The sequence below is a fragment of the Hyperolius riggenbachi genome, chromosome 8 (genome assembly GCF_040937935.1).
Source record: "Hyperolius riggenbachi isolate aHypRig1 chromosome 8, aHypRig1.pri, whole genome shotgun sequence".
Lineage (NCBI taxonomy): Eukaryota > Metazoa > Chordata > Amphibia > Anura > Hyperoliidae > Hyperolius > Hyperolius riggenbachi.
In genome coordinates, this window is record NC_090653.1 from 275,930,252 (window position 1) to 275,944,022 (window position 13,771).

Sequence of the window (13,771 nt, forward strand, 5' to 3'; positions counted from 1 at the left end):
GCCGCACAGCTTCCGGGCAGCACGATGGGACGTTACACTGCTGTGGAACAGGTGAGATGTCCCTGATGTGGCTTCCGCTGCGCCTACTCTGCTTAAGGAATGGGGGCAAAGGTGGCACAAGTGACACGCAAGGAAGACCAAGGGGACACAAGGGGACATAGATGAGACAGAGGGGGCACTGGAGGCACAAAGGACAGAGATGGCACAGTGTCCAGACTTAAGAACGGATTCAGGTTAACAAACCAACCTACAGTCCCCCATCTCGTTCGTTAAAGTGGATCCGAGGTGAACTTTTTACTATAACAGCTTTCTGGTCAGCACACTGTTAAACTGTAACATCGCCCACTTGAGCCATAGGGAAACATGCACACATCAGTTCTCCTCTCAGCTGTAACTGACAGCAACTGATACATAACTGACAGCAACTGATAGATTTCAGTTCTGACAAAATGTTGTCAGAACTGGAAGGGATCACTGTAAGAAGAAAATGGTGAGCTTCTGAGAGGAACTGATGGCAAGGTAACTATGTAATGTTCATTTGAAGTTACCTCGTGTTTATTTTAAATAATTTTACTCAGTACAGGTTCTCTTTAAGGGCCCTTTTCCACTCGCAATCGCTAGCGTTAGCGCTAAATGCTAGCGATTCAGAAAAATCCTTTTTTTACCCGGCGATACCGTTTGCGATTTTGCTATGCACTGCAGGGCATAGCAAAATCGCGGCAATCATCGCTCTGCCGCGCGATCACGTTTGTGTAAAAATCGAATCGCGGTAGTGGCGATTTATTTAGCAAACCCTAGCGATTTGCGCTTTTACGATTCAGCAAATGCAATTGCGCTAGTGGAAAAGGGCCCTTAAGGTAAACTGTCTGTTTTTTTTTTTCTTTTAATCTTTACGTTGGGACCACAAATTAGAGTGAAGAAAGGGGCGTTTACAGATCCGAACTCTGGCATTTTCAGCGGTCCTATATTAGGACAAGCTGGTGGAAGCTTCCACAAAGTACAAAGGACCAACAATGAAACTTGAAGAAGAATATAAAGTGAGAGGAATATGGAGGCTTCCATATGTATTTCCCAATAAACAATACCAGTTACCTGGCTATGCTGCTGATCTCTTTGGCTGCAGTAGTATCTGAACCACCCACCAGGAACAAGCATGCAGCCAATCAGGTCAGACTTGGGTCAGAGGGTCTAGGGGGAGGAGCTAATGTTAAATTTTCACATTTATTGATTCAAATTTTCAATCAGTTTGAGTAAATACATGTAACGTTTTTCCCTTTATCACTACTGTTCCCTTTTAAAGGAAACCTGAAGGGAAAAAGTGCCCCAGATGGGTACTTACCTCAGTAGAGGGAAGCCCTCTATGCAATGCAGAGACTTTACACATCCCCCCCCCCCCCCTTGCCTCCACCAATCCAGCGCTGGGACAACCAAAACCTCCTGTCCAAGCCCTTGTTCAACGAGTGCTTCCCATTCATGAATGAGCGCAACCGCACAGGGTGCCTCATGCCTGTGCAATGGCGTGGGCTTGGCTTTGTGCTACTGCTCAGGAACGCCGTGCTCATTCATGGACAAGAGTGCAGCCACGAACCTCCAGAGGGTCCCAGGTCCGGATCAGTGTTCGGGAGGAGGACATGGGAGGCCTCTGGAGGATCTACTCAGGTAAGTATTTATCTTTTGCTTTGTTTAACATTACAGGTTTACTTTAAAGTCACATGGATCAACCTAAGAGACCTCTAAAAACAACCTTGTTTCTTGGTTAAGTAATGGTCCAGTTTAGCCAGAAGCTGTGTTAATTACTTTGTGATTTCCTAGCCACAACTTCCATTTCCTGGGCCGAGCTAAAGAGCCTGATAGGCAAAAAATTTGTTCATCAATATTTTTCATTTGTGCACCTACTTTATAAAAGAAAAAAAAAAGGTGGTGGTAGTGGGGGAAGAACCTTAGGTATCACCTTAAAGAAATGCAGATCCCAATAAATCCATTTCTGGAGTGTAGGTAAGTACTTAGTGGTCTCAGAATTGAGTGCTCTGGTGGGGCAGAGCACACCTCGGAACACACCTTGCAGACAAGTCAGTGGCTCCGCCATGTGGGGGTAAGAAGGAGTATCGACAGGAATTCCAAGTTGAGGAATAAGGATACCCAATGGCTAACAAGTTTGGAATGAAATTCTTGGATCTGGATATGTGGTGGGTTTGAACACATTTTTAAATTTGGTCACCAGTCAAAACAGTTGTTTATCACTCCAAACACGTAGGTGGTGAAGACATTCAGACGTAACCGGTAAAAAAAAAAATCCAAAACAAAAAAACAACCACAGAACCACACCACAAAAACAATGAGAAAAAAAAAGAAAAGAAAAACACAGTCTTAAATCGAACGGTTATCCAGCCACTTTGTAAATATGTTAAACCAATAATTCTCTGCCTACCCCTTGAATACTTCATCCAACTGGGGAGGAACCTGGATATATTGGTGGTAAATCAAAAAAAAAAAAAGTCTGCCCTGATGTCCAGGAGAGTCAGCAGGTACTGTCTGCAGAAAAAACTTCTCCTGTTGTAACGTTTGCTCCTGAATTTTACGCTCTTTCCTGGGGGAAAGACGAGAACGTAAAGCGATACGCTTAAATAAGGGAGTTTAGATCTATGGTCTGAAAAAGACGGGTGTGGTCTTTAGAAACCAACGTGCAGCAATATAAATGAACTCTTAGCATGGCTGATGGCTGCTATTGAGAAGTTGCCGCGGTCAGACCCATGCTGATAAAAAGTGACTTTTTGTTCCTCTTGAGGACCACCGAAGGTTTGAGCTGGTCCATTCCAGACTGGATGAGTTCATTAGGGACACCGCAATGTACCGTGGAAGTGCGAAGACTTATCAAGCAGCATGTGGTATAGTGCAGCGCGGCCATTGTGTTTTTGTTTTTTTGGTTTCTTCAGTCATGTGATCATGGACAACTATCCAGTCGTTTGCAATAGGAATCTTCTCCCCGTTGGTGGTGACCGTAGTGAATCAAGACAATGTTTTTGTTAGTTTGGTCCATGAAGGAAAGAACAAGATCATGGGACTTATCTGAGTGAATATGAATAGATTCCTCCTGAGTGTGACTGCCACCCAAACACACATTGTTCTCCTAGCCAAGCTCTGGGTGAGGAGACGTGATCCGTGAAGAAGGATGAGGAGAAGATGGAGGTGTCTGGTTGGACTCCACCATGAGCTCCACGCTGGGAGGCCTCCATACAAAAGAACAAGGTTGTGCTTGCTCTCGATTAAGTATGTGGTAAGGGAGGCAGAGATCAGGATCCAGAAAGAAGCGTGACGCCACATTTCTATGGACAGACTACAGCTCCTCATATTCCTCACCTGAGCGAGGTCGACTCGGAGCAGCACCACCAAGAAATGCCTCTAGTTCATCAAACTCATTCTTCTCCTTAGTCTTCTTAGACTTTTTCTTCTTCTCCTCTTTGCCCACCTCTTCTTTATCCTTGGTTTTCTTGTGTTTACTCTTCTTTTTATTTGTTTTTTCATCTTCTGGAGCCTGTGGGGACGACCAAAAGAAATAAGAAAATTAACCTGCATTAAAGAGGTTCTGTGGATCATAAAAAAAACAAAACAAAAACTGACACTTACCCGGGGCTTCTATCGGCCCCCTGCAGCTGTCATGTCCCGCGCCGTCTTCCTATGATGATCCATTCCCCGCCGCCGATCCAATTGATCCAGACGATCAACTGCGGCTGAGCGCGTGCTCGCTCCCGTTGTGTCATACGGAGCTTACTGCGCAGGCGCAGTACAAGAAAACCTCGTACTGCATCTGCGCAGTAAGCTTCCAGAGACAAGAGCGGGAGTGAGCATTATTTGTCTAGTTAGACGAATAATAGACCAGTGCCGGAGAATGGAGGCTCGTAGGAGGACGGCGCGGAACATGACAGCTGCAGGGGGGCGATAGAAGCCACAGGTAAGAGTCAGTTTTGGTTTTTTTTTATAATGATCCACAGAACCCCTTAAAAGGGATACTGTAGGGGGGTCGGGGGAAAATGAGTTGAACTTACCCGGGGCTCCTAACGGTCCCCCGCAGACATCCTGTGCCCGCGCAGCCACTCACCGATGCTCCGGCCCCGCCTCCGCTTCACTTCTGGAATTTCAGACTTTAAAGTCTGAAAACCACTGCGCCTGCGTTGCCATGTCCTCAATCCCGCTGATGTCACCAGGAGTGTACTGCGCAGACACAGACCATACTGGAACTGTGCAGTACACTCCTGGTGACATCAGCGGGTTCGAGGACATGGCAATGCAGGCGCAGTGGTTTTCAGACTTTTAAGTCTGAAATTCCAGAAGTGAAGCGGAGGCGGGGCCGGAGCATCTGTGAGTGGCTGCGCGGGCATAGGATGTCTGCGGGGGACCATTAGAAGCCCTGGGTAAGTTCAACTCATTTTCCCCCGACCCCCCTACAGTATCCATTTAAGTTAAATGTTACTGTGCATCTTCCATCACAACGTTTCAGGCTCATGCCCTTTAGAACTTGATAAAGGGCAGGAGCACGAAACATTGTGCCAGTCTATTGCTGTTATTACTCGTGCTATTGTTTGTCTCTAGGATTATACACTGTGATGGACAATTCTTTGTCACCTCGAGGTTCCCACTGAACAAGCTTGAGTTATTCTTTCAGCAAGCCTGCGGACACTGCTGTTTGAACAAAGTTAAAAATTCACAAAAGGTAGCATAAGGTTGGCACTACAGTTGTGGAACATTCATATTGAGCTGTGCACTATTGACTGGTCCATAAACATGTGCCCTCTTGAGCAAATGCCAACAGCGTGCTCTAGCAAGAAAGTCTTGTGAACTGGCATCAGTAGGAAGAGGAAAGCTGGCACTGCTGCAAATTGCAAACTTTTTATTGGATACAGTGGTGCATCAAAAGTGCAGTGAAAACATCACCAAAAATAGAGGCAGGTAACATACCATGAAACTGCACCCACCGTTCCACCATGTGCCTCTGATCATCTTCATGGTATGTTACCTGCCTCTAGTTTTGGTGATGTTTTCACTGCACTTTTGATGCACCACTGTATCCAATAAAAAGTTTGCAATTTGCAGCAATGCCAGCTTTCCTCTTTCTACTGATGAAAGTTAAAAATTCAACAGTCTTTTATTCAAGTGTAACTGAAGCAAAAAAAGAACCATAAAAAAAGTGTACCGTATTTTTCAGACCATAAGGCGGAGCCAAAATACGGTACACTTTTTTATGACCATAAGACACACCCAGATTTAGAGGATAAAAACCAGGGAATAATAGGAAGAAGCCCCAGGTATGCAAAATCAATGTTTTCATCCACTTAAAGGACAACTGAACTGAGAGGGATATGGAGGCTGCCATATTTATTTCCTATTAAACCAATACCAGTTCCCTGGCTATATTGCTGATCCTTGAATTCTTAATACTTTTAGCAATAAATCTAGAACAAACATTTGCCAAACAAATGTTTCTGACATTGTCTGATCGGACAAGATTAGTCGTATACTTGTTTAAGGTGTGTGATGCAGACACTACTGCAGCTAAGGAGGACTGCCAGGCAACTGGTATTGTTTGAAAGGAAATAAATATGGCACCCTCCATATCCCTCTCACTACAGTTGTCGCGAAATTTCTAAAAAATAAAACTAAAAACAGATTTATTCTGGAAGGAATGTTAGTAGAAAGGATAGTGAAGGGTTAAGAATTAGTTAAAAAATAAGTCACCCTGCTGTTTACACATTTACGGCAGCATGAATGTGACAGCTAACTAGACGAATAGAAGTGCGGCTGCACTGCCATACGCATGCTTGCTCCAGCACGAGTCAGCGAGAGCTTACTGCGCAGGTGCAAAACAGGAAAACTTCGTACTGCGCCTGCTCAGTAAGCTGACGCGCGCGGGAGCGAGCACGCGCTCGGCCACGGCCGCACTTCTGTCCGTCTAGTTAGACGAATAATTATACCAGGATCGGCGGCGGGGAACGGCGCATTGGAATAGGAGGGCATGGAACATTCCAGCAGCAGGGGGCCGATAGAAGCACCAGGCAAGTGGCAGTTTTTGTTTTTTGAAAGGTCAACAGAGCCCCTTTTAAAAGAAATAAATATAGCAGCCTCCATATCCCACTCACTTCAGTTGTCCTTTAACCGTCTGCAAGGCTACATAACTGTCAGGAGGTTTCTGCTGGTCATGTTTGGTGATTTATAAGCCACCTCTATGCAGCTACAGATCTGCTCACCTCTTTAGTTTTCTTCTTCTTTTTCTTCCTCTCCTTGCCCGCCTTGCTGTCTTTATCTAGAAGGGACAATGGCAAATGGATCAGCTATGAAGAGATCAACCAGCAGGGCCAGAGCCACTGCTCTGTATGACGTATGAAATGGCTTCTCATGGAAGAGCTCCTCACCTTCCTCGCTGTCCTTCTGGGCCTTCTCTTCCATCCCCAAACCAAACAGATCGTTGTCTTCCCTTATTTTGAAGGTGGTTACCGGGGCCTTTGCTGGCTCAGGGGGACGAGAGGACAGGGTCTCTTCACTGGAGCTGTCCGACATGTTATTCAGCACTGGGAAGGAGTCCTGTGGGAACATATGAGTAGAGGGAGGTCAATAGGATAATTCCGGCAAATTTTATGGAATGGGCCAATCAAAACTGGCAAGAAGTGCATTTGATTGGTCCAATTTCAAACTGCATACAATTTGCATTAAATGTGTACAAAAGTTAAAGTCATGGAGAAAAGGTTTTGAAGCAGCATTGCAGAATGAGATAAAAAGCATAGTAGTCACATGATCTATCCTCAGATGTAAAGGGATATGGCTGCAACCATATTTATTTGCTTTTAAGCAATACCAGTTGCCTGGCTGCCCTGCTGATCCCCTGCCTCTAATACTTTTAGCCTTAGACCCTGTATGCAGCAGATTAGGTGACATCATTGTCAGATCTGACTGGATTAGCTGCATGCTTGTTTCTGGTGTTATTCAGACACGACTGCAGCCAAATAGTTCAGCAGGATAGCCAGGCAACTGGTATTGTTTAAAAGGAAATAAATAGGTCAGCCTCCATATTCTTCTCACTTCAGTTGTCCTTTAATCAGCTGCAATGGTGTACCTGTGTGGGTGGGGCTTGCGTTCCCTGTGACATCGCTTTCCCAGCTCCATCCTTTCTTCATGCTGTGCATCTGAATCAGTGCAATAGGCAGGACTAGGGAGTGGTTAGGTGTGTGTAGCAGCCTCTCACTGTGTGGTGATCACCCGTTCTGCATTTTGTTGCAACGGTGAGTGGAAAAGCCATTTTGGTTGCATTTTTTCACTCCTCCCAATAATAATTCATTATTAAACCATGACATAACGGCAAACAACAAAACAGATAAGAGGTTTCAGCAGAGATCTGAGCTCTAGACTACTTTAGGAGCCCAGCAGGAAACCTCATAAGGAATAGTTCTCCAACCAATGCACCCTTTCTAGCATGAAGCATTGTGATTGGTCGAATAATGTGGGCGTGGTATACTACAACCTATCTGAAATCTAGCAGTTAGAGAGGATGCTGTCCACCCACTCATGTTAGCAGAACTTCCCTATGAGATTTCCTGATGAGTCCCCTAAAGTAGCCTAGCAACAAGATCCCTCGGTTCCTCATTCAGTGGCAGCAAAGCTCTGTCTGCTCTCTCCTGTCTACAATGCTGCTTTACTTAAAGGAACACGATCAATATCCACGTGTTCTAAAATGACAATGTACAAATAATGTCTAAGTAGCTGAGTAAACATTTTCCTACTTTTCATGTTACATATCACAGGCAAAAGCTTTAATTCATTGTGTGTACAATTTAGCTTTATTTGGAACAAATCAATTGCAGAATGGGTGTCTGCTTCAATGCACAGCCAGTGTTGCATGTCAGACTACAGAGTATTTTTCTCTGAGAGCAAAAAAAGTATGAAAAGCTGTGGTGTCACAGACAATTACAAATGTTTATAATAAGGTACATTTCCTCTGCTCTCTTCAGACAATTCAGTCAGAGACACAGGACACAGCAGCTGCAGAGAGCTTTCTCTCACACACAGTTACACACAGGGTTAACAGATGAAGTGTGAGGGCAATTCCCCCTCCCGTCATGGCTCATTCTGCCATCAGTTTTGGCATCAGTAAAGTGTGAAAGTATTTTGATAACCGTAAACAAAGAGGTTGCCAGTGAAATGTATACACCAGTACTTAGCAGCACTTCCCAAACATTTCCTATCTCAATAAAAAAAAACCATGTAAATCGATCGTGTTCCCTTAAGTTTTCAGAGCTGCTTTTCAAACTAAGGAAACCCCGCCCACATCAGTAGGCGTCTCACTGACCAACCCGGATGAGCCTCCAGCAGGATAAAGTTGTAAAGTAGATGTTAATGACTACTGGGTACATGCATATCCGGCGCAAGCTATTAGAGTGCCGCTTCATTGCCTCCCCCCCTCCAAATAGCAATAGAACACATCGCTATACTACAGGCTAGTAACCTGGCCGTACAGCCTTGAGTCCCGATCTGGGCCAGGCGGCAGTCCTCAAACATGTATACAAGGCTTTATGATAGAGAATTGTGTCGCCAAGATCATTTATCCAGGCTGTTCTATGCCTCCTAATATTTTATGTACAGCAGTATCTACGTCTCACCTGCGACTTGGGAACGCGGTTTGAATCCTCGCTATCGAAATCTGGGTCATCCATAACGAAGGAGAGCATCTGCGTAGCGATTGGCCCCTCCTGGTCGCTGTCCGAGTCCTCCTGGACTTTAGCCTTTGGTTTCTTGGGCTTGCCGGAAGTTGGTGCCAGTGTGGGGGTGGGGTCTTTTTTCTCAGGACGGCTCTGTGGTGCCGCCGGCTTTGAGGGTTTCCTGAAATAAGACAGCATAACCCAATAGAATAAAGAGCATTTGCCAGCTTTTAACCAACTGCACCCAAAATGCAAAAAAAAGAAACACTGTACCCAAACGTGTGGGGGGGAGCGAGAACAAGGAAAGGGAGAGCGAGGAAGGGAGAGCGAGAACGAGGAAGGGAGAGCGAGAACGAGGAAGGGAGAGCGAGAGCGAGGAAGAGGAAACGAGAACGAGGAAGGGAGAGCGAGAGTGAGAGCGAGGAAGGGGAGGCTAAGGGGAAGCGAGAGCGAGGAAGAGGAGGAGAGAGCGAGGAAGGGGAGACGAGAGCGAAGAGGGGGAAGCGAGAGCATGGAAGGGGAGGTGAGAACGTGGAAGGGGAGGTGAGAGCGTGGAAGGGGAGGTGAGAGCGTGGAAGGGGAGGTGAGAGCGAAGAGGGGGAAGCGAGTGTGAGGTAGGGAAGGTGAGAGCGAGGAAGGGGAGGCGAGAGCAAGGAAGGGGAGGCGAAAGCGAGGCAGGGGAGGCGAAAGCGAGGCAGGGGAGGCGAAAGCGAGGCAGGGGAGGCGAAAGCGAGGCAGGGGAGGCGAAAGCGAGGCAGGGGAGGCGAAAGCGAGGCAGGGGAGGCGAAAGCGAGGAAGGGGAGGCGAAAGCGAGGAAGGGGAGGCGAAAGCGAGGAAGGGGAGGCGAAAGCGAGGAAGGGGAGGCGAAAGCGAGGAAGGGGAGGCGAAAGCGAGGAAGGGGAGGCGAAAGCGAGGAAGGGGAGGCAAGAGCAAGGAAGGGGAGGCAAGAGCAAGGAAGGGGAGGCAAGAGCAACTTGAGAGAGAGTGTAGAGATAAAAAGGGGAGAAGGCAAAATAGAAAAATGTGGGAGGCACACAGAGAAAGTGAAGGGGGGGCTGTAGTCACAGAACGACAGGACAGGGGACAGATAGAAAAATGGATGATTGACAGAAGAAGGCGATTGAGCGAGAGCGGAAACCGCGTAAACCAAATAAAAAGAGGGGGTAAAAAAGTTTGTGAGGCATAGAGGAAAAAAAGGGGAGACAATGAAGGTGGGTGGGGGACAGAGAAGTGGAGAGAAAGAAGGGGGGGGGGGGAGTAGACAGAGGCAAGGAGGAGGACCTGATAAAGGAAGGGACGAGGATACAGAGACTGAAGAATATACAGCAGAGCTTGATGGCCAATACACTATATATATATATATATATATATATATATATATATATATATATATATATATATATATATATATTACTCTTCCTCCATAAGATGTGATTGTGGATTGATTGAGATTTATGGAACATACCATTACTGCCATTTCCTGTGGAGATTTAAGAGCTGATGAGATGGAGGTGCAGCTGAACAAGATAATACCAGCAGGCTGGACACAGGCGTCCATAAATTCAGTAAGTGAATTACACAGATCAATATTCTACTACATTAAAGATAGCCGACCCGGAGGTTGTCCTAGAGAAACCTGCAGTCAGTGCGTCAGGCTGCGCTATCTGCATATCCAGCATTATTAATCCTCCTGCAATGATTGGGTGCACCATTCATTGCAGGAGGAGAGCGATTATTATTTTATTTATATAGCACTTCCGTAGCACTGTACATGGAGTAAAACATAGAGCATAGATATAGGAGAGGATCAAGACTCTGTACAATTAGGACATCCAGCAATACAAGTACATTCATAGATGTGTTGTTTGTAACTGACTGTACCAATATTAGTACATTTTCATTAAATAAAGATCGACAGAAAAAGGAAACACTAGGGGGAGCCCCTCGAAATTAGCAACAATATTTGTCGCCATCTCAGAAGGTTATGGGAGGAGAGCGATTCCCTGCTCAAAACGCCCACTGAGGGCATTCCTGCAGGCTTTCCAGAGCTGCTATTGGGCAGCTCTCTCTTCCTGGTTTCACCCCCTGCTGCTCCCCCCCCCCCCCCTTGCACGTTGAGAGAGAGATCCCTCTTCTTCCAGCGTCGTGACCCAGAGGTCACAAAAGTGAAAGTGGGGCAGTGTAGGCCCCAGGCCATGCCCAGAACATTAGAGAAAAACACCTACCCTGCTCTCTGTTTCATCCTTCACTGCTAAGCCTGCTTCACTTCTAAGCCCTGATAAAATCCCCGACTGAGCATTCAGTCTGGCTTTGCTCAGGAATCATTATAGCTGAGACTGTCTTTTCTGATGTCTTTTCAAGCCCAAGCCTGCCCCCTTCTGGCTCTGCTATAATGATTCAGCTATAATGATTCCTGAGCAAATCCAGACTGAGTGCTCAGTCGGGGATTTTATCAGAGCTGGTAACAAGCAGGCTGAGCAGTGAAGGATGAAACAGAAAGCAAGGTAGGTGTTTTCTCTAATGTTCCCACTGATATATATGGGGAAATACATGAGGGTGCTTCGTCTCTGGTTCCCTTTAAGTCTTGCCCCAGCTTAGATCTTGGCTTCCTCAGTGCTCTTTATTGCTGGATTTATATTTGCATCATAGTTTGCGATTCTCTGCCCTGTATGCAGCTTTATACTGAGAATGTACTTTTGCTGTTTCTTTTCCCCAGCGGTTCAGCTGCGGCCAGTTTAGCGTTCTTAGCCGATTCTCTAAAGGGAACCTGTCATCCCCGCCACCGCCTAAGCAAGCAAACGCTAGTAATCTAAAACTCTGCTCATTGGTATTGAGCACAAGAGAAGCAATAATTCAGCAAGAGACGGCTAATCAATACGTTCATTAAGGCTGCCTCGCACGGCTTCCCGAAGATCTGGCTACAGTTATAGGAGACACTAAAACTCAATATACGCAAAGGTTAAGTGTTGGGATACGTTTCTACTATAGCGTTACATTTTCGCCTGCAAAAAATCGTATAAGATTTTTCTGATTGGTGAAAATTCGCATGTAAATTTTCACGCGGTTTTATGCGAATTTTCGTACAAAAAAAAAAAAAAAAGATCAATATAACAATCTGCCTAGTAACAGCTTAGTCATGACTGCTGAAAAATTCCTGTAACCATGGATCTAATGCGAATTTGCGGGCAAATAATGCCAAAATTCGCATTGCCTATACAAAGCATTGTACGGGAATCGTAAGTGATGTCCGAAAAAATGATACAGGACCTCAGATTTTTACGCGCGTACGAACGCCAACGAAAATTCGCATTGAATGGAAACAGCCCCATTCACTACCATTAGTTGCAAAATCAATGCGAATATTCTGAGAGAAAAATCTGACACAAAACGCCCAAGTGGAAACCAGGCCTCAGTGTGTTTGCAGTAATGCCTGTGTCAAAACACGTTATCGGTCGTCTGTCTGCGGTTTGTTGGCCTGGTATTTGCATGTTTTGTAATTCATTACATTTTCTTTGAGAGTTTTACTTCCTGCGGGAGAAAGACTCTGTACACTTCCAGCTGTCATTGTCAGAGCTAATTTGGTATGAAACTCCTCATTTCTTCTTTGCTTTAACCACTTAAAGTGAACCAGAGACGAAGCACCCTCATGTATTTTACCATATATATCAGTGGGAACATTAGAGAAAACACCTACCTTGCTTTCTGTTTCATTCTTCACTGCTCAGCCTGCTTCTAATCAGCCCTGATAAAATCTCCGACTGAGCATTCAGTCTGGCTTTGTTCAGGAATGATTATAGCTCAGTCTGTGTTCTCTCATGTCTTTTCAAGTCCAAGCCTGCCCCCTGCTGGCTCTGCTCAGGAATCATTATAGCTGAGTCATTATAGCAAAGCCAGACTGAATGCTCAGTTGGGGATTTTATCAGGTCTGATAAGAAACAAGCTGTGCAGTGAAGAATTAAACAGAAAGCATGGTAATATGGAAAAATACATGAGGGTGCTCTGTCTCTGGTTCACTTTAAGGACCGCGGTCTGAAACCCCCCTAGTGACCAGGCCATTTTTTACAAAATAGGCCACTGCAGCTTTAAGGGCTCGCTGCAGGGCCGTACAACTCAGCACACAAGTGATTTCCCGCATTTTCTGCCACAAACAGAGCTCTCTGTTGGTGGGCTGTGATCGCTTCAAGGACGTTTATTTATTTTATTATAAATATTTATTACTTTTATTAAATCTGTGCATTTTTGTATGGTTTATTTTTGTGTCCCTCCCCCGCCAGCCAATCAGCGAGATCGGCCGTCATAGGCTTAAAGAGAATCTGTACTCTAATATTCTTACACTAAAAAGCATACCATTCTATTCCTTATTTTCTCCTGTGCCCCTCTGTGCTGTTTCTGCCACTCTCTGCTGCAATCCTGGCTTGTAATTAACAGTTTTAGGCAATGTTTACAAACAAACTAACCAGCTTCTAATAGGCTCAGCTAAGCATAGTGTGTGAGTATGCAGGGGGCCTGCAGAGGGTGTGTATCGCTTCTACCAATCACAAGCAGCCCTGCACATTCCACACAGTCAAAGCCTTAGCCCGACAAACAGGACAGAGGAAAGATACATTGATTTATTACAGAGACAGTGTAATTAGGAAGAGCTGCAGTAAGCCAGAGCAGATTAGAACAGGCATAGGAACTCATAGGACAGAAGAACTAAGGCTGAAAAAATTGTTACAGAGTCTCTTTAAGCTTATAGGCTTACCAAGGAGCCACTCATCTTCAGAAGTACCCCGAGACCAAAGAACGTCCATAGCCTTCCGAGGAGACTTGCAGACGCAGCCGGGTGGACATTTGAAAAAGGGCCTGGCAGTGGAACGAGGGAACTGGGAAGACTGTAAGGGATCCAGAACCTTTCCTCCTCTTAGGCGAGTATGAAACTCCCCCCACCCGTTAGCTATATGTTTCCTTTAAAGTGAACCTGAAGCATATGGAGGCTGCCATGCTAATTTCCTTTCAAACGATGCCAGTTGCCTGGCAGCCCCGCTGATCTATTTGCCATCAGTAGTGTCTGAATCTCACCAGAAACAAGCATGCAGCTTATCCAGTTA

At 45.6% G+C, this 13,771-nt stretch overlaps 1 protein-coding gene across 3 annotated transcripts in view; it reads right to left on the reverse strand.

Annotated features, from left to right (window-relative positions):
• Positions 1-842: 842 nt before the first annotated feature.
• Positions 843-13,771, reverse strand: part of RABL6 (RAB, member RAS oncogene family like 6) — an 81,112-nt gene continuing 68,183 nt past the window's right edge. For all 3 annotated transcript variants that reach the window (XM_068248953.1, XM_068248954.1, XM_068248952.1), the window contains exons 13-16: positions 8,643-8,862; positions 6,405-6,573; positions 6,240-6,295; positions 843-3,532 (exon numbers count right to left, since the gene is read on the reverse strand). In XM_068248953.1, the coding sequence (XP_068105054.1) occupies positions 3,335-3,532; positions 6,240-6,295; positions 6,405-6,573; positions 8,643-8,862 (643 nt within the window). In that variant the 3' untranslated portion in view covers positions 843-3,334. The remainder of the gene's footprint in view (positions 3,533-6,239; positions 6,296-6,404; positions 6,574-8,642; positions 8,863-13,771) is intronic.